The sequence below is a fragment of the Martes martes genome (assembly GCF_963455335.1).
Source record: "Martes martes genome assembly, chromosome: 8".
NCBI classification, from domain to species: domain Eukaryota; kingdom Metazoa; phylum Chordata; class Mammalia; order Carnivora; family Mustelidae; genus Martes; species Martes martes.
In genome coordinates this window covers 105,471,909-105,499,125 of record NC_137895.1, presented here as the reverse complement: position 1 = coordinate 105,499,125, position 27,217 = coordinate 105,471,909, and the positions used below count along the sequence as shown (strand labels likewise).

Below are 27,217 nucleotides of genomic sequence, written 5' to 3'. Positions count from 1 at the left end.
ACCTATTAAGTGAATTGACCCTTTTATCATTATATAATGTTCTCCTTTGTCTCTTGTTACAATTTTTTTTACTTGAAGTCTGTTTTGCCTGGTATTAGTATAGCTTGCCCTGCTCTCCTTTGGTACCAGTTACATGGAATATCTTTTCTCATCCTTTCACCTTTAGCCTGTTTCCTTAGATCTACAATGAGACTCTAATAAAAAGCATATAGTTTTAAATCTGTCCAGCCAATCTATGTCATTTGATTGGGGTGTTTAATCCATTTACATTTAAAGTATTATTGTTAGAGAACAACTTATTGCCATTTTGTTGTTTTCTGTATGTCTTGTAGCTTTTTTTGTCCCTCTTTTCCTCCAGTACTGCTTTCCTTTGTGTTTTGTTTTACTTTTGGGTAGGGATATGATTTGATTTCCTTCATATTTCCTTTTGTGTATATTCTAGAGATAATTTCCTTGTGGTTATTATTGCAATTATAAAATATCTTAAAGTTGCAGCATTCATTCTATTTTAAACTGATAACAAGTTCACTTGCATACAAAAACTATTCCTTTTTTTTTTTTTTTAAGATTTTATTTATGTGAGGGGCGCCTGGGTGGCTCAGTGGGTTAAAGCCGCTGCCTTCGGCTCGGGTCATGATCTCAGCGTCCTGGGATCGAGCCCCGAATCGGGCTCTCTGCTCAGCGGGGAGCCTGCTTCCTCCCTTCTCTCTCTGCCTGCCTCTCTGCCTACTTGTGATCTGTCTGTCAAATAAATAAAATATTAAAAAAAAAAAAAGATTTTATTTATGTGAGAGAGAGCACAAGTGGGGGTGGGTAGAGGCAGAGAGAGGGAGAAGCAGACTCCCCACTGAGCAGGGAGACTGCCATTAGGCTGGATCCCAGGACCCTGGGATCATGACCTGAGCTGAAGGCAGTTGCTTAACTAGCTTAACTAATTAAATGTAATTAGTGGCTTAACTAGCCACCCAGGTGCCCCCAAATCTATTCCTTTACAACTCCACCCCTGCTCCACTTTATCTCATTGATATTAAAAACTACATCTTTATATATTGTATACCCAGTAACAGAGATTTACAGTTATAAAAACTATAGTTGTTTTAAAAACCTCTATATTCATTATATAGTTTTAATAGTTTTTTCATTTAAATTCTGTGTGCCAAAAGGATATTAATTCAGGCTGTTATATTTATCTGTGTATTTACCTTTACTGGAGAACTTACTATATTTGTGTAGCCTTGTATTAGTGTCTAGCATCTTTTTTTTTCCTCTGAAGAACTCCTTTTAGCATTTCTTGTGGAGCAGGTCTAGTGGAAATGAACTCCCCCTGCTTTTGTTTTATGCAAAAGTCTTAATTTCTCTATTTTTGAAGGACAGTTTTGCTGGATACAGTATTGTTGGCTGAGCTTTTTTCTTTCAGCACTTTCAATATATTATCCCATTCTTTTCTGGCTGGTAAGAGGAAATCTAATAATCTTATGGAGGCTTTCTTGTATGTGATGATTTTCTTTTCTCTTGCTGCTTTCAAGATTTCTCTTTGTCTTTGACTTTTTAAAAATTGAGATATAATTGAAATATAACATTATTTTAGTTTCAGGTATATAGCATAATGATTTGATATTTGTATATATGATGAAATGACCATTATAATAAGTCTAGTTAACATCCATCACCAAAGCTAGTTACAAATTTTTTTTAAGAACCTTTAAGATTGGGCGCCTGGGTGGCTCAGTGCGTTAAGCCTCTGCCTTCGGCTCAGGGCATGATCCCGGGGTCCTGGGATCGAGTCCTGCATCGGGCTCTCTGCTCAGCAGGGGGCCTGCTTCCCTCCCTCTCTCTGCCTCTCTGCCTACTTGTGATCTCTCTCTCTCTGTCAAATAAATAAATAAAATCTTAAAAAAAAAAAGAACCTTTAAGATTTACTCTTTTAGCAATTTTCAAATATATAATATTAGTAGCTATAATCACTGTGCTGTACGCTATATTCCCATGACTTATAACTGTAAGTTTGTACTTTTTCACATCCCCCCAACCCCATTTTGCCTGCCACCTGCCTCTCCCTGGCAACCACCAATCTATTCTCTGTACCTATGAGCTCTTTTTCTTTTTTTCCCCCAGATTCCACATATAAGTGAGGTGATATGGTGTTTGTCTTTCTCTGATTTATTTCACTTAGTCTAATGCCCTCAGGGTGCATCCATGTTATGGGAAATACAAGATTTTCTTCTTCTTTATGGCAGAATAATATTCCATTATATATTTACTACATTTTCTGCATCCATTCATCCATGGATAGAGACTGAGGTTATTTCTGTACCTTGGCTATTGTAAATAATACTGCAGTGGACATGGAGTGCAGATAGCTTTTTGAGTTAGTGTTTTTGTTTTCTTTGGCTAAATACCCAGAAGTGGAATTGGTGGATCACGTGGTAATTCTATTTTTAATTTTTTGAGGAACCTTCAAAGTGTTTTCCACAGTGGCTGCCCCTGCTTGCATTCCCACCAACAGTGCACAAGGGTTCTTCTTTCTCCACATCCTCTCCAACACTTCTTTCTTACCTTTTTGATAATAGCCACTCTGACAGGTATCTCATTTTGGTTTTGATTTGCATTTCCCTGATGGTTCGTGATGTTGAGCATCATGTGTCTGTTGCCCATCTTTGTGTCTTCTTTGGAAAAATGTCTGTATAGATCCTGTGCCCATTTTTAATTGGATTATTGGCTGTTTTTGCTAGTGAGTTGTATGCATTCTTTACATATTTTGAATATTAACCCCTTTCAGTTATATTGTTTACAAATATTATGTCCCATTCAACAGGTTACCTTTTCATGTTGGCAGTTTCTGTTGCTGTGCAGAAGCATTTTAGTTTTTTTTTTGTTGTTTTTTTAAAGATTTTATTCATTTATTTGACAGAGAGTGATCACAAGTAGGCAAAGAGGCAGGCAGAGAGAGAGGGGGAAGCAGGCTCCCTGCTGAGCAGAGAGCCTGATGCGGGCCTCGATCCCAGGGCCCTGGGATCATGACCTGAGCTGAAGGCAGGGGCTTAACCCACTGAGCCACCCAGGCGCACAGAAGCATTTTAGTTTGATGGAGTCGCGCTTGTTTATTTTTGCTTTTGTTGGCTTTGTTTTTGTGTCAGATCCAAAAAGTCATCACCAAACCCAATGTTACGGAGCTTATGTCCTGTATTTTATTCTAGGAGTTTTATGGTTTCAGGTCTTAACACAAGTCTGTACTTCATTTTGAGTATATTTGTGTATTGTGCCGGAGAGTGGTCTAGTTTAATTCTTTTGCATGCGCCGTCCAGTTTTCCCAACACCATTTATGGAAGAGACTGTCCTTTCTACGTTGTACCTTCTTGGCTTTGTCATAAGTTTGTTGATCGTATAAACATGGGTTTCTTTCTGAGCTATTTTGTTCCCTTGTTTTAGGTTCCTGTGTTTATGTCAGTAGCTCGGGGTTTTGATTACCGTAGCTTTGTAATGTAGCTTGGATCCAGTAGCACGATGCCTTCCACTTGTTCTCAGCTTTGCTTTGGCTGTTCAGAGTCTTTTGCGGTTCCATACAAATTTTAGGATTGTTTGTTGTGTTTCTGTGGAAAATGCCATTGGGAGTTTGATGAGGATTGCACTGAATCTGTAGATTATTTTGGTTTGTTTGGGGATTCTAACAATATTAATTTTTCCAGTCCACAGCATGGAATATGTTTCTGTTTATTCTTTAGTTTCTTTCATCAGTGTCTTATAGTTTTCACAGTTACATGTCTTTTGCCTCCTTGGTTCCTTTATTGCTAAATATTTTATTCTTTTTGTTGCAGTTATAAATGGGTTTGTTTCCTTAATTTCTCTTTCTGGTAGTTTGTTATTAGTGTACCATCTTTGACTTCTGGCCATTTGATTATAATGTGCCTTGGTATGAGCCTTTTGCGTTTATCCTAGGTTTAGTTTTTTGAGCTTCTTGAATTTGTGTGTCTTCTCTTTCCTCAGATTTTGGAAGTTCTAAGCCATTAATTCCTCATATAATCTCTCTGCCCCTTTCTCTTTCTTTTTCTGAGACTCTTAATATATAGTGTGACAAGTATCCTATAGGCCCTTTAGGCTCTGTCATGTTTCTTCATTCTTCTTTTTGCTTTCTGATGAGATGATTTCAAATTATCTGTCCTCTTGTTGCTGATTCTTTCTTCTGTCAGTTCAAGTCTGCTGTAAAATCCCTCTAGTGACTTTTTCAGCTGTTACTATATTTTTCAGTTCCAGAACCTGTTGGCTGCTTCTCTTTGTTGATATTCTTCTCATTTCATTCATGCATAATTTTCTTGATTTCCTTTAGTTGTGTGTGTGCTCTCTTAGCTGATTAGGCATCTTTATGACCATTATTTTAAATTCATTGTTAGGTACCACATAGATTGCATTTTGGGAGGGGGGGTCAGTTTTTGGAGTTTCATTTTGTTCCTTTGTTTGGGCTACATTTCCCTATTTCTTTCTACGCCTTATGATCTTTTGTTGAGATGTGGCATTTGAGAAAACAACCACCTGTCCCAGTCTTTATGTACTGCTTTTGTGCAGGGGAAGACCTTTACCAGTAAGCCCAGCTAGAGGTCCTAGGACCTCTCAAACCTTTTGTGGTATCCTTCTCCTCCTGGCATCTGACTGCATCACTGTAGCTCCAGTGTGGTCTGGTGCTCATCTCTGTTTCTAGTGACTCTTAAACTCTGCTGGTCCCATCAGTGTGCTGAGTCAGGGAGACAGAAATCAGTGCCTCAGGCAGCTCCCAGAAAAGCCACAACAGTGGAGGCATAGTGTACTCTTGTGTTTCCATCCCTGGGGGAGAGCTCAGGATGGGAAGTTTCCTCCTGGTTGTACTGCTCTATGCTGGGTGAGGGTAGGGGTGTGAGTGGGCATGCAAAATAACATGAATTTTCCTACCCCTTTTACTGGAATCCTGTCTTGGTGGTGGTTTTTTTTTTTTTTTTTTTTTTTTTTTTCTTGTCTTGGTTTTATGCTGGCCTGAGTCCTGTAGCTTCTCAGCTGGTCACTGGAGTTCTCACAAAGGTATTCTAGTCTGTGTCTAGTTAGGTAGTCTAACTAGATACAGGGTCTAGTCTGTATCTTAACTCAGTGTCTCTAGGAGGAGGGGGCACCTGGAGCTTCCGAGTCTCCCATTCTGATAATATCCTCCTCCTTTTCTCCTTTCCTTTTCTTACTCTATTATTTTTTAAAAGATTTTTTTTTTAAATGAAGTGCAACATATACACAGAAAACTACATAATTCATAATAGCACAGTCTGATGAATTTTTAGAAGTGAACAGTTATCTCCCAGATAAGAAACTAAAACTTACCAGCATCCCAGGGCCCCATTTGCCCCCTCCCATTCACTACCTTGACTTCTCTTTTGAAAAGTAACTATTGTCCTGACTTCTCTATTCTGACTTTCAGCCTCATAGAATTTTTTTCTTTCTTTTCTTAAAAAGTGATCTCTGCACCCAATGTGGGGCTCCACCTTGCAACCCCGAGATCAAGAGTTGGATGCTCTGACTGAACCAGCCAGGTGCCCCAGCCTTATAGATTTTTACACCCTGTTTTTGAACTTCAGATAAATGAAATTGTTCTTTATAAAAATTCACTTAAGTATTAAAATGTATGTGTAAACATGTAGAAAAGTACATGCATCATACATGTTCAGTGTGATGAGCACATCCACCTAACCAGTATCTAAAGCAAGATAAAACATTACCAGTGTCCCTGAAGTCTCAGTAGTGTCTCTTCAAGTCATTGCCAAGGCCTCCCCTTCTCATCACTACTAAGGGAAACCACTTTGAGCAGCATAAATTAGTTTGGACTCCTTGTACGTTTAGGAACCCAAATATACGGACTCTTTTGTGTCTGGCTTTCATTCAGCATGTTTGCGAGATTCATTCACGTTGCGTGTAGCATTTCCATTGTATACTTTTCTATCGCATGAGCATAGCACAACTCATTTGTCCATTCTGACTTTAACAGACGTTGGAGTTTTTTGGGTAGTTGTTGGTGGTTTTGAATCGGGCTGCTGTTAGCATCCTTGTACACGTCTCTTGGTGCACACACAACCACACACACACACATTTGTCTTGGGGATTCCTGGGTCAGGTCAGAGGACAGCATGTTTCATTTTAGCAGATTCTTCCAGTTTTCCAGTGTAGTCATACAAATTCATACTCCTGTGTGGCATTGTACAACTTCAGCTGTTCCACATCCTTGATAGTACTTAGCATTGTGAGTCTTTTAAGTTTTTTTCAAAGCTCACTTTTTCCCCATTTTTTCCCCTTGCAGTAAAATATACATAACAAAATTTACCATCTTGGGGCGCCTGGGTGGCTCAGTCGGTTAAGTGTCTGCCTTCAGCTCAGGTCATGATCCCAGGGTCCTGGGATCAAGTTCCACAAGATCCCACAGAGCTGGGATCAAGTCCCAAGCTTTGCCTGCTGCTCCCCCTGCTTGTGCTCTCTCTCTCTGTCAAATAAGTAAATAAAATCTTAAACAAAAATGACCAAAAAAACACCCCAAATTTACCATCTTAACCATTTTAGGTATACAGATAGTGGTAGTAAATACCTTTGTCATCAGCACCATCCATCTCTATAATTCTTTTCTTGTAAAACTGAAACTATAACGACAGCTCCCTCTTTCCTCTTCCCCACGGCTCCTGGCAACCACTATTCTACGTTGTCTTGCTTTTTTATTCTAAGTCCATACCTCATATAAATGGAGTCATACATATTTGCCCTTTTGTGACTGGCCCTAATTTCACTTAGCATAATGTCCTCAGTGCTCATCCTTGTAGCACAAGCTCATTTATTTTATTTTTTAAGTAAAAATATATTACTATTATTTTTAATCTCTTCCCCCAACATGGGGGCTCGGACTCATGACCCCGAGATCAAGAGTAGCCTACCAACTAAGCCAGCCAGGTGCCCCAAGTTCCTTTATTTTGAACCTACTTATTTACTTTCCAATGTAGATAAGAAATTTCATAATACAGTTGTCATTTTTAGGTTATCTTTATCAAAATGTGGTCATCTCAATTTCTCCTTTTCAATTATTCTATCAATATGAATTGAGGGAGAAGTTCTCCCAAGCGAAAGGCTCTGGGTTTCTGTAGTGCTTAGGGCCTGGAAGTAGAACACTGTGCCCAGTGCCATGAAGTATTGTTAGTTCTCACGTTTGGTGAGATGCAGGAACGACCCCAAGTTGGGAGATTCCCAGGAGCCTTTGCTAGCACCCTGCATCCGGGCTTTGCAAGTTTTCTTCTTCCTCTCATTGGAAGCAACCCGAGGCTTCTTCAGTGATGAGTGTGGTATTTAGGGGGAAGTCCTAGGAGAAAGGGCAGAGAAAGGGTAGGCCTCCACAGATAAATATGATCATTTCCATGAAAAGAGTGAAAAAGTAGATAGCATCAGACTGATCAGCTGACGATTCAAATTAGGGTTTATCAACCATTTGCCCTGAATCATAAAGGTTCCTTTTTATTAAAACTTGATCAATACAGGGGCGCCTGGGTGGCTGAGTGGGTTAAAGCCTCTGCCTTCAGCTCAGGTCATGATCTCAGGGTCCTGGGATCGAGCCCCGCATCGGGCTCTCTGCTCAGCAGGGAGCCTGCTTCCCTTCCTCTCTCTCTGCCTGCCTCTCTGCCTACTTGTGATCTCGGTCTGTCAAATAAATAAATAAAATCTTAAAAAAAAAAACAAAACTTGATCAATACAGAATGGTGTTAAGTAGAACATGAAATTGTTTTACTGTAATAAAAATACTAGGTGAAGTGTGGATCCATTGTCTGAGCTTCTCAGGACCTAGAGGGAATGATGGATCGAGGACTGTCAATTGCCATTTTTCAGGAATCTAGATCATTGAGACAGGGACAAGGAAGGGGAAGTGTGGCTGGAAGAAGTTACTTACCCCCTTTCTGCCCTTCTTAGTTGCCCCTTGAAGTGGATTTAACAAAAGCAAAAAGACAAGATTTTGAACCATCTGTGGAACAAGCGAGATACAGCAGCTGCCTGCAGAACATGGCTCTGGGGTCCCCCAAACCACAGGAGGTGACATCCCCTTGCAGACCGAGCTGCTCTGGTGATCTGCACACTGTGGGGCAGGAAGAGAAGGCCTGCGGCTCCCGGTACGGTCATGGTTCCCTCCCTCTCCTCTCCTCCCCGCGGGGTGGAACGTACCTCCCCGTTCACCGCCTGAGCCGGCGCGTTGGGTGCTGTTCACTGCGCTGGCCCCGGATCACCCCAGCTTGTTCTCTCGTGATGCTCAAGTCTGACCGCCGCTGAGAGCGAGGCCACCTACCAGCGGAAGCTCCGGCAGAAGCAGCTGCAGCAGCAGTTCCGGGAGCAAATGGAGAAGCAGCAGCAGGTTCAACTGTCTGCTCGGGAGGTTGAGAAGAAGACTCAGGGTGTGTGAGAAGGGTGGGGGCAGGGGTTGGGGCCGAACCAGACCTCAGTAGGACTTCTCTTGGGTTCCGCGCAGGGTAGAGGAATCTAAGCACCTAAGATCATTTCCCCATTTTTCAAGACATTCCTCTTTTTTTTTTTTTTTAGGGAAGGAAATGGCCCTTGAGAGAATCTAGAACTAGAAATTTCAGGGTAGAGAACGTTTCCCTCAGGTACTTTGGCCGTGTTTGCTAGAATAAAGCCTTTCTGAGTGGTCTGTGAAGAGAAGGCGGAATGGTTTGAGGATAATGGGGGCTTTTGGCCATGCTTCATCCGTGAACTTCAGTTTATTCGAGGCGACTTAGTAGTAGCACAGACTTTTTTGTCTTTCCCAGAGTAGAAACAAAGAAAAGGCTTATCCCAGACCAGCTGGACTTTTGCCCAGCTTCTCTCTAAGATTCAGAGGACTTTCTTCGTGTTTAGTTCATTAATATTCCCCTCAGCAGTGACAGGCTTAAACTAGTGTAGGGGGAAGAAAACTTACCATGGTGGGGATGTTCTTAATAGTAACGGCTATTCTGGATCTTGAGCTTCCAAGCCACTGCAGAAGCTCCTGGCAGGAAGGCTGCGGGGAGTGACCTCCCACAGCCAGAGCTGCAGTTTCTATTGGTTTTACATTTTGAATTTCTGCTTAAGATTTTTTTGGGAAAAAAAAAAAAAGGACAAGAAAACTTCTAATAATAACCTATTTTTGCTGCTTAAGGAGAAATGAACTCTTCCACCCCATCCCCCAGTTTGGTGAGAAGAAAAAAGAATCCAGTCTTTCTAGTCTTGTAGATCTGTAGGTGGGGACAGGATCAGGAATCTTCTCTGCTCCTGGCCGTGCTAGAAACTGGCATGACTCTAGCAGCTTCGCTCTTCTGAGTCTCTCTCCAATGACTAAGTGATTCTGTGACTTTGTCCTCCCCACCCCCCACCCCCCAGTGACTCTGGCAGCACCGCCAGCACCTCCTCTGACGCACAGCACCCCTGTGACTGCCGTTTCTGAACCACTCGCAGAGAAAGACTTCCTTACAGGTCGGTAAGAGCTACGGGTATGACTTAAGCATTGATCAGTAAGTACCTACGACATGTACTTTTGGCAGTTACTGATACATTTTAATAGAGGCATAAAAAATCTTCATTTTTATCTGTTTTATAGTCCCATGAAGTTTTGGGAAAAAAGGGAGCCCAATGGACTGATGGCAGGTCTGAGGACACACCCTTGGCTTCTCTATTGACCTAAGAGAAGCTCCAGTGTACTTTCAGGGGTAGGGGAAAGAGAAATGCCAGGAGCTGTCCCAGTCCACGTGCGATGTGGGATTTCTTAGGACCAGCTTTCCCCAGCGCTTTATGTGAGAACACTGGGCGATGCTGCATTTTCCAATGATCTCGGTCCTTGCAGACAGTCTTGGAATGTGGGATATGGATCCAGACACAGGCGACAGTGATGTCAGGCCCTTGTCTAAACCAGAACTGCTCCAGACCTCTGCTACACCAGCTCTGAAGAACCAGAGGGTGGCTTGGGACAGGACCCCACAGAACCTCTGCCACCAGAATCCACAAGCAAAATCTGGACCCTCGCATCTCCAAACTCACAACCTCAACCAAGATGTAACAGGTAGTGAAGTGTTTAGGAACAAAAATTAAAAGAACTTGGGCTTGATTCTATGCCTTTTAAAGGAAGAATGATACTCCATTTGAAGAAGTTGGGTACTGTAATGCCAGAGGAACAGCGGTCTAAGAAAATGACAAGTAACTGGTTTATGAGCCACAACTTTTCCTTTGAGGTCCTGACTAGAGGTGCAACCCCTTGTAACCCTTGATAGTAGTAGGAAGCTTAACCACGAACTGAATGAAGAGCTTTTCCTCGTTAAGTAGGCCCATTGCGTTTGGTTAGGTTACTGCAACTTGATCTAGTATTGACGGAGGGCTCTGCCCTCCTAACAGTTTTCATTCTTGGCTTTTTGGCTTAAGTTAGGATTGTTAACTAACAGAGTTCAGAAATTACTAGCTGTCAGTTTATTTCTTACTTGGAAAATCACAGCAGCCACATTTAAATGATTTTTTCTCCCATAGGAAACTGTGATATTGCTGGGAAGAACCAGGACTTGAAAAAAAGGAAATTGGATCCATCCTAATGGAGGCTCAGGTCACATCCTTGACGTTGTCAGAAAGGGACTTTCAAAAACTACTTTTTGGTCATAAAACTATTCACCGTTCCTAGGGAATGAGCTTTATTTCCAAGGATTTGCCTTGCTTCAACTTAACCAGAGCATCTGACTGTTGGAGCCTGCTGCAGATAAAGCTGAGCAGTCAGAAAACCACGCTTTAAAAAGAGCTTGTCACACCCTGCAGGGGGAGGCTCGGAGATTAACCACCTTTTCTTTGGCTCTTGAGGTTCTTCATTATTTATTCCTAAGCTGCTGTGTTAGTATGTATAGAAATTTTAAGAATGTCCAGTGGCTACATGTCCTGTAAGCAACATAAGCTATACTACTAAGCACCAACTTTTACAACTGCCTACATGGAACTGTAACGTCTGCCTTCTTTCACCGTGGGGCTCGGTGTTACTGTTGTCCACAACCATGTTGTGTATCCTCCTGAGAACAAAAGCTACAGTGGCGTTTAGCTACCTTGCATCAATCCTGGCTGCGGTCTTCATCTATGATAATCTCTCGTTTATAGGTTTATGGTGTCACTATCCTGCAGTTTTTTTCCTGATCAAGGAAATGATTGAAGGCCAAAGAAAAGGCATTTTAAGACAGCAAAATAAATTCTTTCCTTTGTAACAAAAAACACAAGTGGGTGTTTGTATTTCCCCATTTCAGATGTGAGATATAACCCATCTTAACATGGGTTTTTTTCATAGTTTTAAATGTTTCATAACCCCCTGCCCCCATGATGAATTTGCAGGTTCTTTTTAAGATGCATCTTGGGCTGTGCCTTTTATCTAATCTTCAGGCTGTGGCTTTTATTAATTTTTAGATCACAGATCCATTTGTGGGAAGCTATGAACCCGAGGCAGGGAACTCCTAACGTACAGGAAGGCAGTCAGCCATTTCTATTCCCATGAAAGATGAAGAGGCTGTAGCTTACCGTGATTTCCCCTTTATCGTATCTCTTATTACACGGATCTGGTCCTATGTTCATCTTTTGGTTTTGACATCCTTACCTTTTTTCTTCCCCCAGAAAAAAATCTCTCCCTTGTCTGAAGCGTAATCTTAGTTCAGAACTGCTGCTTTAAAAAAGTTCCCGGAATCAGGAATCCAGTTATAAACTGTACACAACTCAAAACTGAGCTAATGAGATCATGAAAAAGGAATTTGCTGGAAATGAAACCCCACAGCTCAACAAAAGCAAGTTTGGTTTATTCGAATGGTTTCATTAAATAAGTCTACAAAGGTAACAAACTGAAGCACGAAGCGCGGTCTTACAAGAAGCGCCACACCCAGAGTTAGTGCAAAATGTACAATTAACGGCTGCTGAGAAACCCCCAAGGTTTGAATTCAGTTTATTTGTTTTTTTAAACAGTGTACATTGTTAAATAATGTAAGGAAAACATTTATAATTCAGAAAGATTTTTTGTAATGTGGAAAAAGATACTCAAAGTGTACTATTAACACAAAAATAATTTAAACAGTTCAGTAGCACTAGTTCATTCCTCTAGGCTTTAGTTACTTCATCCACAGGAGGGAAAAAAAAAATCAACAGTAAATAAAACCAGTTCTTACTTTTTGTGTGTAAGTGAAGAGATCTCAAAATTAAACCAAAATAACAAAAAATAATGTGCTGCATTTGGTTCCCTCGTTCCTCTAGTAAAAAGTACGGTTTCATTGATCTTAGGTGGTCCGTTTCTCATTTACTTGGCACCTTCTTTGTTCTATCCTTACTCTTACCATCTCCCCAAGAATCTTAAGCAGAGAATAAATAAGTAAACAACTTTGAAGCAGGGCTTGGAACCCCTGTCCTTTTCATTTCTACTCTCCTAAACCTTCAGCGTTCTGTGCATCTCTGGGACCGAGGCTAACTTACTGACGAAAACAGGGCCCATGAAGGAACAGGATAGGACAGCCAAGCAGGCTCCCCCTGTTGTGGTGATTCCTGGGATGTGCTGTTGAGGTGGGTAAGAGACTGGAAATGTGTTCACTTCCCAACTCAAGAGTCAAGAGAAGAAGCACCCAAAGAATTAGGAGTCCTAGCTTCTTTCTGCATCTTCACAGATAACAGAGATCCCGGACATAGCCAATTAGGAGAGTTATTTCCTGAAAGCTCTGAAAATAACAACTGTCCATCACAACTAGGCGTAGCACTACATAATACTGATTGGTTGCAGTTATTACTTCGGGGGAGTATTTGTTTATATGAGAATGTGAGAACATCAGCTGCAGTTCTAGACACAGAGGTGGCACAACAGATGTGTGATCCTGCAACCATCTGGACATCACACAGGAAATGAATAGGAATAAGCACTCTGTCTTAAAATGCTTCAGATGTGGGTCCACTTTCCACAAAATACAGTACCCCAAGCTGAGAAATGCATGATATATTTGCAACAAGAGGAAAGCAAAGTTTTTCTTAGAGCATCTTTCTCCATCGGTGACTTTCCACTATCAACGTTTCCCAACTTAAAAAGTAGCCCCCACCCCCTTCCCTTTCTATTCAGCCATTTCCACTAGGTCTTGTCTGTCAAGCCTGACGATTAAGTAAGGCTCATGGCACCCCGTTGGCCAGGCAGCACACAGCTTCCTGACAAGTCTGTTCTCCTGTTCTTAGTCTTTCTTTCATTTATGACACACCACCCTTAATCTTTTAAATTGCTCAATTTTGTTACCACACCCCGCCTTACTGTTCTTGAAACAGGAACTTTCTGCTTTCAACCACTGATGTCAACTTAACTTCTCACCCTGCTCATCTTACACCTGCTCTAGACAAAACTGAATGACTTAAAAACAAAACAAAACAAAACAAAAACCAACAGAACAAAACACTCAGTTTCCCTTTGGCATAATCCTCTGCTGGGGTCACATGGACCTAATATCCTTCCATATGCCCTCTGCTGATCTGGGGTCTGATGAGAAGTTGGTGCTAATGGCAGAAGCAGTAGAAGTCCAAGGCACTAAAATATCCAGCAAGCAATACTGGGAGAACAGAAGTATTCAAGTACAGTAATTTATACAATCTTACGTTCACATTTATTTATCTACTACAATGGAAATACAAAGGAAAAAGCTAAAGTGTCTCAATAAGTAAAGGACAGAGCTTGCTTTTTTTTTTTTTTTCAACTTTTTAAACCTTTCATATTTTACTCTTAAAACTACTGTTGTCCAACAACATTTATATATCACAGTGTTTCCACATCAAAACTGATGGCAAAGTTACATGTCCACAGGGGACTTAATTTTCTTTCCTAATTGCTAATGCTGCAGTCAAAGCTGCTAATATCATTTGCTTAAAGCACTAATGACCTATTATAAGAAAGGGTTGAAACCTCAGTCCCCTGGTGTTTTTCACTGGGTTCTAAACCAAAAAGAAAGAAAGAAACAAAAGTAGAAACAAAGAAAGGAAAAAGGGAGGGGGAACAGGGTAGGAGAGAGCCCAATAGTTCTTTTGTTTGTTTGTTTTGTCTTGTGGTTTAGATTCTTGAGGGAATAAGGGATTTGGGGTGGGTACCAAAATTAAGAGCTCCACCCATTTGAAAATACAGATGGGTTTGGTTTTCCACTGAGCTCTCTTGTTGCTTTCTGATAAATGATTCTCTTTTCTAGCCCTCACTATTGGGTGTAGAGAAACAGGAAAGCATAGTTTGAAGCCGCCCCATCACAAGAAAGCTGCTCTTTCCTTCTCGTTCCACTCCAATAAATGGTGAAAGGGGAGGGACAGTCTCAATTCTGAGGGCTCTAAGCGGTATTAAAAACATTCCTTTCTGGCAAAAAATAACCAGTTAAATGCAGCACTAGTAGTTAGTATATAGGCTACTTTCCCATTTCCCCCCCTCCCACCCACCCCTCAGCATTCCATCTCCTGCCCCCAAATCTACTCAGTTAATGTCTCTAGGTCTAAGTGGTCCGCAGGTTGGAACCTGGGGGGTTGCTGATGGACTTCTGCAAATTGCTGATGTTGAAATTCTGTAAGGAGGCAGTTCCCACAGGCTGGAACTGGCCAAGCGGCTGTGGTGCCGGGCCACCTGTCCCACTCCACTGAGTGCCAAAGGGGGGAGTTGGAAAACCGTACTGCTGTGGGGGGCACATAGACTTGGTGAAGTGACCTAGAGAGGTAGCTGATGCTGCAGAGATGGGGGCAGAACCACCCAGATTTGAGGTCATGGAGATGCACAGTTGGCCAGGTGCAGAGAACTTCCTTGCCATTCCAGGGCCCTGAAAACAAAACAACTGCATGTCAAGTTTGGTGTGGGAATAACCCAGAGGGGAAATGGGTGGTACTGAAATCTGATTCTAGAACTGGGGCTGTTCGAACCTTACAGGGTATAATAAAACCAAAACCAAATCTTTCACAGTTACTGTCTCTTTACACTTGCCAAATAAGGGTAGAATAACTACCGTGCTTGGAAGTGGGCAGAGTCACGTGCATGTGTGTGTATATATATGTATGCAATTCAGGGTGGGAAGAGAAAAGGGGAGAAAAAACTGAGTTGACAAACAGGGAGCTAAGGATTCAAAGACAAAAGGGTAACTGGGTGTTAGAATTTCTGAGCTGATAAAGAAGGCTACCACATGGAATGCTAAGCACTAGTTAGGTAGTTGGTATCACCTCTGCTTCAGATGTGTGCTAAGTGATACTCTGCTAGATTAGGGAAATGACAAAAAGAGAAGACTTGCCTCGTAATTCATGTGTCCTTTGCTTCCTCTCCTGCCTGAAAGATTCATGGCATCTCGGGCCCAATTGTCTACCAGCTTGTGCAGGTCATCTGTGAATGTGCCCTTCCTGCTGGACGTCATGGTAGGAGGCTGAGCTTGGGCAGCTTGGCTGTTCACTGTTCCCCCAACGGTGTTTGTGCTGCTGGTCCCTAGAATTAGATGAAGCAACAGAACACAACCATTAAAAGGAGCTTGGGTTAGAACTTCAGAAAGAGGGAAAACTTCACAGGATGATGAATGGCAAGCCACTGAATGAGGAGAGGATAAGCTGGGCAGGCATGCAAGAGGGGAAGGGTTTAAGGGTTTGTCTGGCCACATGTTCCGACATAAGTAACAGGGTAATGAAAACAGATTCTCTTCAGGAGTTGTGGCAGATGAAGCTAAAAACTCCGGATGAGGGCAGGCACAAAGGCTGGGGACTGCTTTTAGCCCACTCACATGGTATTTCAGAGTACTGAAACTTACTTTCAGCACCCCATTCCCAGCATCACGCTGATGAGGGAGGTGCGCTAAGGTCAGTGAGGCTCTAGAATGCTGCAGAATGCAGGGCAAAAGAAGATGATTTCTTGAGCCCTGAGGCAGGGTTAAAAGCAGGAGTTAAAGGAATGCAAAGGTAGATTGCTTGGCCCAGGAAAAGATGGGGTTCCCAAACCATGTGGATACTATGCCACAATCTTCAGCCATTCTTTAACAGAAAGAAGCGACAGGAGAGATAGCATGCTCTGTTCAAAAACCTTTTTCACCTGGACCCACACACACAAATTCATAAACATAAACTCGGGAGGAATGAAGGCTTCAACCTCTCCCATTTGCCTATGAGTTAAGAACCAAGATTACTCCTGAGGAAGGTTCTCTGCAGTGCCTGAATCGTTCAACTGCAGGAAGACATGGTTTTCCTGAAGATGACCTCAGTTTCAATTGGTTCATGAATTCTTGCCCCTCCCCCCCTTCCCAGAAGAGCAAGCACTCGCAAGTGGAAGCAACAGGAACATTCAGCTGAGGTAGGAGTGCAAAGGGAAGGAGGAAGCTTTGAGGTTATGATGAAGGAATTCTATTTCTATGGTTTGATGAGAAAGGAAGAAGGGGTCTGTGTCCTGCCTGATTTCGGCTCTGCTGGAGGGCACACTGAAGATTATTCGAAGAGGCAAGTTTTAGGGAAGAGGGAAAGAAAAGTCAGGATCTTGTTTTTCTTCCCTCACCCCCCACTCTCTTACCAGATCTCACATTTCCTGCAGAATAAATAAAAGCTACTAAGGTAAGTTGTGAGCTGCTAGGCCTTCAGATATCCAAGTAATGCTGGGGGCTCAAAAAAATGCATACATATTCCTGCTTTCCAGGTCCACGCAGCACCAGAGCACAGCGGCATGCCCCTAAGCAACTCTGCCACATAAAAGCCCTAGATAATCCATCACTGGTCTCACGTCAAGTTTATACCCCACCACCTTGGGAACGGCACACACAAGCATGTCTGCATTAGAGTAACAGCTAATTCTGAGGTGAAGCTGCAGAGTGAGGACGGTCACATGCTTCTTACCACCAAGGCGAGACAGGGATCTAGTGCAGTGTGTGTATTAGCTTACTTCTTAGTGCCCACTGGAGCCACAAGGGGATAGCTACTGCACAGACAGCGTGAAGGGAAGTGTCAGTTCCCCTACGGTACAGGAGACCCAAGTGGAAAAGGATAAAAGCACAGGAAACAGCCTACCTTGAAAAGCAAGACAGATCGTGGTGGGGAAGCAGAGAGGGAGAAGCGCAAGCAGTGAGGATGGCAGTTGTGATAGTGATAAAATCCAGAAAGCAAGCATATCGCATGCATGAGGACTCTCTTCCTGTTTGAATAATAATTGCTTAGTGAGCTTGATGATGAGTGAGACAATCAAAATGAAAACCACAAACAATCACAAGAGAGCAGAACTGGTGAAAGCCAAATCCAAGCAGCTCAGTAGAGGTGAACACTGCTCATTCACGAGAAGCCATGCTGGGCGTCACACCTCTCTAGTCGCCTCTGATGCCGTGAGGCTCCTTTATAACCAAATTTCATTTTTCATTTTAATCTGTCTTACACAGGACTGGATTCTGAAGTGGGGTTTATAGACCACGATGGGGGGGGGGGTCAACCATACAGTTAACCTTTTTATTCTGGTTTCTGAAAACAGGTTTTCCCATTAAAGGAAATAAACACATCTCTCCCTGACCAGAAATGAACGCCTGGCAACAGCTGACTTGACTACAAAAGCTAGGAGAATGGATCGTATGTTTAGCGCATTTAGTCCATCTTAGCAGTAAATGGGTTAAGAACACTACTTGCAATGCAGGTATTTCTAAGAATGCTGACTGCCTTCCAGAGAGAAGTAACCTTGAAACCTTTCTCAGTTCTGCTGCAAAGCTCTAAGAAGTAGTCTATGTTTTACCACCCCAAATCCATTTTAAAATTTTCTCCTGCCATAATACATTTCCCACACCCCACACTGCCAAATCCTAGGAACAATAATTTACTCTGAGTCACAGCTCATTGCCTAATACGCCAAATATACAGAGTTTTCTGACTGACCGTCTAGGTGGCCGGTTGGGTAGTTGAACTGTCTGCACTGTAATGAGAAGCCACCAGTCTAAGAAGCCAACTCTATAAAGTAGTGCTTCTCTCTTCACCAATCCACCAGATGTCTCCCACTATGATTTGTGGATGTGGACTTTTCCGTGTTTGGATCAGTGCTGATTTCCCAGTGGGCAGAAGAGTGGCTGGCATGGACCTGCTGACTAAAGGACTCCCTTTCCCCAAAGAGCCAGGCATCCCTGATCTCTCTTTATATCATGGGCTATCAACCCATAATTGTCACAAAGCCAGACTCACAGAGGGTCATCACATGAGAGCAGACTATGAGGTGATTTCTTAATCTGCCAGTGGTCAGCAATTAAGCATGTTAAAAAAAATCTTAGAAAAGGGTGCAGAACTAGATAGATGGAAATTGGGAATGAGGACGTTGTGAAGCTTCAGGGTTCCAAGAACTCATGGATAACACGCTTTGCAATCAAGGACCAAAAGTAAGAGAAAGAAAAGATAATTACTACAGAGCTGGTTGCAAGGACAGACTTTTTTCACCATCTTCCCTGAAGCACAAAGAGAGAGCAACGTGTTAAAGATAAAGAAACATCAATGTAAAATATTAGAAATCTTTAGAATCTCCAAATAGCACACAAAGTCCCAGCAAGAGAAAGCAGAGAGAGAGACAGACTGGTGGGACCTTGGAGCTCCTGCCACAGGTAAAGTTCTATGGACGCATCTTACGTAGTTGTAACATGGGTGTCTGAAGAACGGAGATACTTGGCTGACAGCAGAGCTTCCATACCCAATTTTGGATCTAAGAGTAATGCTCTGCACTAAGGTTCTGGGATGGGAGAGGAACTCCAGTCTCTCAGGTCTTACTGCTTGAATTGCAAATACCCAAGCAGTCTTTCCACTGACCCTGTCCCACTTTCTGTTTCTCCTGCTGGGTTGTTAAAAAGCACTTGATTAAATGCATTAGCAATTATACCCCAGTAGACTGACAGTACCACCATTATAGTTTGAGTCAATTTAAACTGGCTGATACATTTCCAAATTTAATTAAATTTTAATTAAATTAATTAATTTAAATTAATTTAAACTGGCTGATACATTTCCAAATCCTAGACATACACACTAACCACTTCCCCTCCAGAAATCTTTAAAAGTATCTGGAAAACGAGCAACTTTTGAACATAAATAAAGCATTAAGCCAAGCCGTGCTTCCAAACCATAATCTATTTTGAGAGCACAGAATAACGCATCTAAAACTAGAAACATCCCACCTCTGTTAAGTACCTGTTTTCCCTTCCATATTTGCTTTAAATCTGCCTCCTGCAAATTTGTTCACCAAGGCTTATATGATGTATACTCAAGTGCCTTCAACAGATGTAGGGTCTTTTTTTTAGACCCAAAAGGAAGTGATAAGATTTAATATTTCTAGCCACTTTCATTTGATGTTACAAGTGTGCCACCACCTACCTTTAAGAGTGTGTAAGAATTTAATTAATTAATTAATCTCAAATGTATCTCTCACATTATGCTTCGCAAAAAAGCCTTGGTTCTCTTTCTTCCCTCTTAGACATCTCAGGCTGTATAATATAGGCCTGACATGTTATATCCTACTTTACAACACTTGTCTCCTACTATTGAATGTCTTTTCATCTTGCTAGCTGGACACAGAAATTAAATGCTTACTTAAGTGTCAAGGTGCCAATAACATGCTCGGTCCAGCCTGGTCTAACCAGAAAAGTTATCCACCTGAGTACCCAAAAACCATACATGCTTTGGAAAGCTACCAAATTGGATAACACCTTCGACCTCTGTTCAGTAGTCCTGGACTGGTGATACATGAGGCCCAAGGACCTGTGAACCACACTCAGAAACAGTGATGACCTTTGCACATGCATTTAAAAAGCACTTCAATAACCACATCAGAAGTTTGAGGCCTCAACAAAGAAGATCTTTAACCGAACTCTAATAAAGGTTTTCTACCTGAGCCTTGTTTTTGTTTTTCAAATTTTTATTTCAAAATACATTTACTGACTGCCTACAATGTGCCAGGTAGGCACTGGCTGATCAGAAGGAAATGACGTGTGCTTCCCAAGTGCTGCCTGTGTTTGTGCATGTGATCTTATTTGATTTGTACAACAGCCCTAAGAGACAGGCATCATCTTCATTTCACCTTTGGGACGACAGGCTGAGAAAGTTGGGTGATCTGCTATTGCACCTCACTTTTAACAAGAGAGCTGGGAAATCCTAGCAATCATGCTGAAAAGACCATTTTCACTGGCAGGTGCTGGGCTTTGGTCCTTTAAAGAATAAATGCTTAATCAGAATAACCATACGGAAACCTTTTTGGAAGTGCCGGTTTTACGGACTTAGAGAGTGGGTGCAGGGGAGTGAAAGGATCCAATGCAGAGATTCCAGAATCATTTCAACTGAGAGATGGTTAGGCTTAACTGAGAAGAAAAAAAGACTTCAATCTACTCAGAAAAAGAATTAAAAAAAAAAAAAGGGTGTAATTCTCCCCTGATGCCATGATCTAAGTGTATCAGTGGTCAAGAAGCTCTCTGTTACTTCCAGTGCCAGAGCAAGGGGCGGAAGGGACTAGGGACGTCAGTCTTCACTTACTCCAAATGAGCCAGCAGTCTCTACAGCATTACCACCTTTTCTCTCTCTGTCACGGACTTCTGAAGAAGCACTTCTACCAGAAAGTTTTTTTGAAGTTTACAGAAACCTATTATTATCTCTATATCTTTAATCATAACTAACAGAGACTCAAACTTCTGAGGGCAACAGTAGTTCAGCCAAGCCACTGAGTAGATGATATACAAAGAGACAAATGAAAATGGACTGCATGAAACATCAGATCCAAGCAGCAGAAAAACAAGGACGAGGAAGGAGTAAAGGTGTTACACACAAAGAGCCAAGCAGGGCGTACTCAGAAATCGGGTCCTCCTGCCACCAGGTTTGAATGTCACCTGTTCAGATGCACAGTTAAACTTCGCACAGCCTGTGAGAGGGGAAAAACAGGGAAGAACAGAGAGAGAAGAGACAGAACACAACTACAAGATGTTAGAAACTCGAGGCTGGAGTGGTGAAATGCGCTAAGATGGCACACAGAAGAACAAGCTTCCAGGGAAAGGTCAGATATCTAGGACAGAAAATACCAGGTCTCAATGCCCTCCCTCTGCCAAATGCTGAAGCTCCTCTCAGTGGGAATAATGCCAGCTAGTCTGCACTTCTAGCAAGCAAGTATATTCATTTTGTGAAGAGACAAACTAATCTTTAATTTCTGTGATATTGTGGCAAAAGCCCCTAGGCGAGTTACCTGTATCTTTTTCTACTCTTTTCTACCCAGATACCTAAGTCATTCCAACTGTCATCCTACTATTGCTAGCAGCTCTCTCCTCGACAGGAATGTTTCGAATGATCATTAATAAATAAAACTATATTTAGGAAGCAGTTTACAGATAAATAACTGAATTGTAGGGCTATTTATCTTAGTATGCTACTCCCATACTTAAAAGTTTAAAAAGTCTGCACTGGCTAAGAAAATAGCTTTCAGAAACTGCTAAAACTTCTTTGATTTTGGTTCAGGAAATCTCGGTCTAGTATTAAAGTGTACGTTCCAAATCCCAAATGAGCTGTTAATTTGGTTAAAGTCCTCATATAAGTCACAAATGTAACTTTCTGCTATAATCCTTTGAAAAAAGTGATTTCATCTGATAAGAGCAATGAGTTCACCTAATCTAATCATTACCCAACTTCCCCTTCCAGCTCAAGATCCATAAATGTACAATGGACAGGCTGTGTTCTGGTCAGCTGCTTTTCCAACTGACCTTAACAATAGGTTACTCTTCAGGCATTTGCCAACAGATATGGCAGTTTTTAGAAGCTGAAGGTTGCTTTGACTGCTTACCTTGACCTGGAGCAGAAAGGCTTGGTACTGAAATGGCACCATCACTGGTAAAGGCTGAATAGAGGTTGTCACTGGAGGGAGATGGCTTAAGGGGCTGTAACAGCTGATTCTGCCCAGTCTCTGGGATATTGCCAGGAGGGTGGAGGGTCTGCTGGGGGTGCAAAACTGAAGCGGCACTCTGACCAGACAGGTTACCTGCCAAAAGATAAAGCGGCATGAGGAAACATGTACAGCTTTCCCAGTGCCTAGAGAATAGGCACTATTCTCATTCCTCCACTGTGTCCCACTAAGTGACTAATCACAAGTCAGAAGCTGTAACTGATGAAAGAAAAAGGCCTCCCTCATGGGAGGGGAACTGAGGAATGACATGAGAATCAACAGGGGATAGGGATGTAGGTAGCTTTAGATGACCTAGAAGGTTCCCAAGTCTCAGGTGAGTAGAACATTCAGTGGGTATGAGAGAATTCCATGATCACTTTCCTAAACGCTATTATAAAACAGTGAGTTGCAGCATGACATCAATAGGTTTGGTGGGTAGTCTCTTTTTAGTCTTTTTCCCAAGTATGTGTCAGATTGAGTACAGAAGTGGTGTCAAAACTGATGCAAGTGACTACAAAGTAATGCATATTTAAAATTATTTTGTGGCAGGTGGCTTTTATTCCCTGGGCGACTATCTTGAAATTGATGAATGTGTCTGCTCCCTACTAATTTGTGGAATAGAAGGCCACTGAAAAGGTATGTCAAAATTGGGATCAGGATCTCAATTTGCTGATATCCCTTATCATCATATTTCCACCACTGAATTGGTTCTAATGTGCCAGAGAAGAGGTTTGGGTTTCTGAAAGCTTCCAGAGAATGGAAAGCTGCTAAGAAGTTTGCAACTGCTTTCCAACATATATTTACATTAGATCTGGAGAGAAAATACAGGTACAAACTTATTTCAGTTTTTTTCACTTTTTAACTAATTATCTGTTAACATTATCATAATTTCACTGAAGGGTAAAAATTCTATCACAAAACAGACAAACTACAGTTCATTATAAGATAATATAATTTAACTATTTTTTAATTACAACCACTAGCAAGTTTATTTCAATAAAGATAAATGAAATAATAACTTTAATCAAGAAAAGTACCACCTAAGACATATATGGAATTTACATTCATTCCAGCTGCAATTATGAATAATTTGTTCACTGAAGGGAAAAATCTACCTGAACTTTACTAAATAAACAGTGTACCTTCTTCCATTTGCCTGTGAGTTTGGTGAAATGTGAGTTATATGAGTAACCAGGTAATGCTAAATTATTTATCTTTAAGGACAACCATAAATGACTACCAGTAGATAGTAATATGGATCACAATGGAATAAGCCATTGTACTCAACCAGTCTACTTTCATAGACTCAACAAAAAGAGGTACTATAAACAGGGGGAGAGGAAAAGTCAAGGAAGCAAGAATATTAGGAAAGTCAAACTCCTCTGAAATTTAACAAAAACAACAAATGTTCAATAGGTTACATACAGAGTTGAAGACAGAAACAAAAGATGGGAAAGCCAAGGCTGACCTGGTCCATGGCTTTTTACCTGAAAGCTGGGGGCTTTTATTCCCCAAGGAACTGCTGCGACTAGATTTGCTGCCTTTGGTTTTAGTGGGTCGCCTTCTTCTCCCTGAAAGAGGGGCAGCTGGGGGAATAATGACAGCAGGTGGAACCTTTCCCAGTTTGGTATATAGAGATTCAATTTCATGCTTCTGGCGACTCTGCAGGTCTTGAATTTCTTTAAGATGTCTATGAAAGATAACCAAACATAATTCAAAAACATTATAACCACTTTTGTTCAATAAGATTTAATAAAATATTCTTTAACCTCCATTCTAGTATTTACTTACTCATGAATTTCCCCCCCAATATACTTAACCTAATTTCTACTACCTTGAAGTTCTAGTTCGTCATCTTATACTGTTGGCCTTCATTCCAACAAGCTCCTAACCACCAACAAAGAGTTGATGATGTGTTAAGAGAAAAGGTTTCCTGACTTTTGAGGCTATACACAGGAGTACTGAATTGCTACTCTAATCCAGTTGATCAAATATGACCTATAAAATTTGCCAACATAATCTATCTCCTAATGCCATTACTGGATTCATTTGGTAGACTAGTAAATAAATTAGATTAGGTTAATAATGATAAAGAGTGCTATTAACAAAAACAACAATATAATAACAAGAGGTGAAGAAGTTCTAGAAGTAGAAATGCTCTGGGTCCTTATAAGAGACATAATGAGAACTATATTCAGATAACTAGCTTTTGCGTATCACCCTCTCTTTAAAAGAAATGAGATAGAAGCATACTGCAGTGAAAAGAATACTAATCTAGGCACCAGCAGCTAGGTCTTAACAGAGTCCTGCCATTATTCTTTCACAGAAGAAAATATACTTACTTTTCTCGTAGTCTTCGCAGCTCTAATTTTAAATCTTCATCTTCAATATCTGACTCATTGTCACTACTCATGTAAGAGGAGTTGAATGAATTACTAAGGCTTTGACTTAGACTCTGGATAGGCAGGCTCTTCGAGCTCAGCTGATGCGGGGAGTGTGGACTACCTGAACCATCATCCACATCCCTGCTAAGGAAGGCGGCCTCCAGGTCAGAAGATGGCCCATTCAGATGTGAAGGCTCTGACAGTTCAGGCTTTTCTTTCTTTGGTATCACAGCAGGGAGAACACCTTGTTCCAAATCCATAAAAGGAGGAGATGCTGTTGGTCCCTCTTTCTTTGCCTCAGTGATCTTGTCTTCAGTTCTTGATACAGAGAAACGACCTACTTTGTTTGCTGTAGTTGTCACCTGAAAACGTCCCACTTTGGTAGGCTGCCCAGTTTCTGACTTCGCTTCTGAGGCAGGAGTTTTGTGGGCACTATCTGGCATATCTGATGAGACGCCATGGATAGTTATCCCATTAGGCTCTGTCTTCACCAGCGTACTTTCTGGACTACTACTTGATAGCACTGAGGACTCTGAAGTACTGGATTCAAAATGAACAGACTTTGTTTCTTCTGACTTATTTTTACCCTCTTTTTGGACATCATCCATTGCAACGGAAACCTGATAGAAAGAGACCAAACTGAGATTAAAAAACAGTCTCCAATATTCAATTTTTCAAACGGACCATAAAAAAAAATTGAGGGGTGTTTAGCTGGCTCAGTCAGTAGAGTATGTCACTCCTGATCTTGGGATTCTGAGTTCAAGCCCCACAGTGGGTGTAGTGGAGATTACTTAAAAAAATAAAATCTTAAAAAAGTGAATTACTTTATTTCCCAGTAAATAGGCTGGGATGTTTTTACTTAAGTCTTTATGTATGTAAAATATGTCTTTATATAAGTCCCTCCATCTTCACTGTGAAAATAAATGGAATACCATTATAGAGAACAACGTATCTGTACAGAGATTTATAGATTAGATATATAGATTCTTAGTGGCTTGCCAAGCTTCTTAAGTAAATAATTCACTTTCATATCTCATGTTATACACAGGACTTACATTTATGTCTTTGTGGAAATAGAAATAACAACAGGGAATAGAGTCTTGAAGGTTGCTTGTGTATATGAAAACTACAAAGATTAAATCTAATAAATGTTAAATGCAAATGAAAACTACAAAGATTAAATCTAATAAATGTTAAATGCAAACTAAGCTTCAAGAGTCAACACAACTAAATGGGACCATAACTACTATATCCACTACTATCCCCAACTCCCAGTGCTATCCTGAGAACAACTGGAAAGCAGTTGTGAAAGCAGTAAAAAAAAAAAAAAAAAAGAAGAAAAATTCACTGGTTGGACCAGTAGGGAAAATATAATGATATGGTATCACTTGATGCACAGTCAGTATTTTCACTTCAGAAATTAATCCTAAAAAATTATCCTAAACATGGAAAGTGTTTTTATATACAAAAATGTTTCCTGTTATTTCACTATATTGGAAAAATCAGAAACAACCTAATGACTAATAATTGGAGAATGAGTTAGGTAAACAAAAAAGATGGGGGGAAAAGCCACAAAATATCATTCAGAGAAGCAGCAGGGTCAATTGTAGATACACACATGTGCGCAGAAAAGGAATGGAAGGAAACACACCTTCCTAATCCTAGATGGGGAAGGGAGGTGGGGGGATGGGCAGTTAGTTTACTGTTTTTGTACTATACTAAGTATTTTATATTTTCTTTAATTGGCATGTATTATTATTTTTTAAAGTCTATTTATTTACTTATTTTTAGTAATCTCTTCCCCCAATGTGGGGCTCAAACTCATGACCCCAAGACTGAGGCACGTGCTCTTCTGACTGAGGCAGCCAAGGATCCCAGCATATATATACATATTTTTTTGCATGCATTACTTTTAAGAGGGGAAAATGATAAAGAGCTATAATAAAGATATATCATTAAGTTGGCAATTATGGCCCAAAGTAATAATTTTATTATATATCTATTCACCCCAAAGAGGAAATCAAGGCAAGGAAAAGTGGTTGTCTTACCTGAAATCGTCCCATCTTAAAAACACCAGTTCCTGAACTAGTAGTTGCTAGGACAGAACCTTCTGCAATCTGAGAAACTAAAATAAGTACATGGAGGAGAAAAAGAACTTAAATTAGCATCTCTTTTTAGCTGGCTTCCTTTCCCTTAGGCCAGAAATACAGCAAAATAAAACTATGTAATCAGGTGAGGAAAATTGTTTGAGGCAAGGACAACATAAGAGATACTATAAAACTATGGTTAACAGACGGTAAGAATTCAATTACTCATTCTTTAACTCAAAGATAGATATAAGTAAATGAAGAGAAAGCATGAGATTTTACCTAGGATATTAAAGACCCATTTTTAAATGAAAATCACTATGACAAACTGGTTTAGACAATACTTAGGAAAAATCCTAGAACAAAAAGTACAGGTGTCAGAATCACTGATAAGCAGTTTTGAACTTTAAAGTCACCTAGGTCCTCCTCTCTAGGGACAGTCATTTGTTTGAGGTTCTTTTTTTCTCCTGGAGATAATGTACCAGCATTTTCTTTATTTTATACAACTAATAAGTTGTATTTTATACAACACTAATTTTGATATTTTAACAATAGATCTTAGAGAACATTCCATATCGGTCTCAATCTTTTTCATGGCTGCATAGTGTTTTAGGTCTGTCTGCTTACTGTATGTATGCAAATGTATCGTATTTTAAGCAGACTTCTGCTGATGGACATTTAACGTTTTCAGAACCTGCTATTATAAAAGTGCTCTACCAATTATTTTCTTATAGATCTGTGGAAATAAATACCTAAAAATGAACATGTTGAGTTATACCCATTTAAAATTTCAATAGACATTACTAAATTGATCTCCAAAGAAAGAGGTTGTATCAAGTCACTGGTAGCTATTAAACTTTTGA

At 40.9% G+C, this 27,217-nt stretch overlaps 2 protein-coding genes across 8 annotated transcripts in view; one reads left to right on the top strand and one right to left on the bottom strand.

Annotated features, from left to right (window-relative positions):
* The window catches only part of RAD52 (RAD52 homolog, DNA repair protein), a 37,968-nt gene extending 25,575 nt beyond the window's left edge, over positions 1 to 12,393 (top strand). For all 3 annotated transcript variants that reach the window (XM_080810686.1, XM_080810684.1, XM_080810685.1), the window contains 5 exons: positions 7,948 to 8,144; positions 8,287 to 8,423; positions 9,385 to 9,477; positions 9,845 to 10,060; positions 10,519 to 12,393. In XM_080810686.1, coding sequence (XP_080666812.1) covers positions 7,948 to 8,144; positions 8,287 to 8,423; positions 9,385 to 9,477; positions 9,845 to 10,060; positions 10,519 to 10,580 — 705 coding nt within the window. In that variant the 3' untranslated portion in view covers positions 10,581 to 12,393. The remainder of the gene's footprint in view (positions 1 to 7,947; positions 8,145 to 8,286; positions 8,424 to 9,384; positions 9,478 to 9,844; positions 10,061 to 10,518) is intronic.
* Positions 11,790 to 27,217, bottom strand: part of WNK1 (WNK lysine deficient protein kinase 1) — a 150,593-nt gene continuing 135,165 nt past the window's right edge. For 3 of the 5 annotated variants that reach the window (XM_080810681.1, XM_080810682.1, XM_080810683.1), the window contains 6 exons: positions 26,316 to 26,392; positions 24,226 to 24,887; positions 23,371 to 23,573; positions 21,785 to 21,979; positions 15,279 to 15,466; positions 11,937 to 14,816 (listed from right to left, as the gene is read on the bottom strand). In XM_080810681.1, coding sequence (XP_080666807.1) covers positions 14,499 to 14,816; positions 15,279 to 15,466; positions 21,785 to 21,979; positions 23,371 to 23,573; positions 24,226 to 24,887; positions 26,316 to 26,392 — 1,643 coding nt within the window. In that variant the 3' untranslated portion in view covers positions 11,937 to 14,498. Of the gene's footprint in view, positions 14,817 to 15,278; positions 15,467 to 21,784; positions 21,980 to 23,370; positions 23,574 to 24,225; positions 24,888 to 26,315; positions 26,393 to 27,217 lie in introns of all 5 variants that reach the window. The other 2 variants (XM_080810679.1, XM_080810680.1) reach the window with 1 other exon arrangement.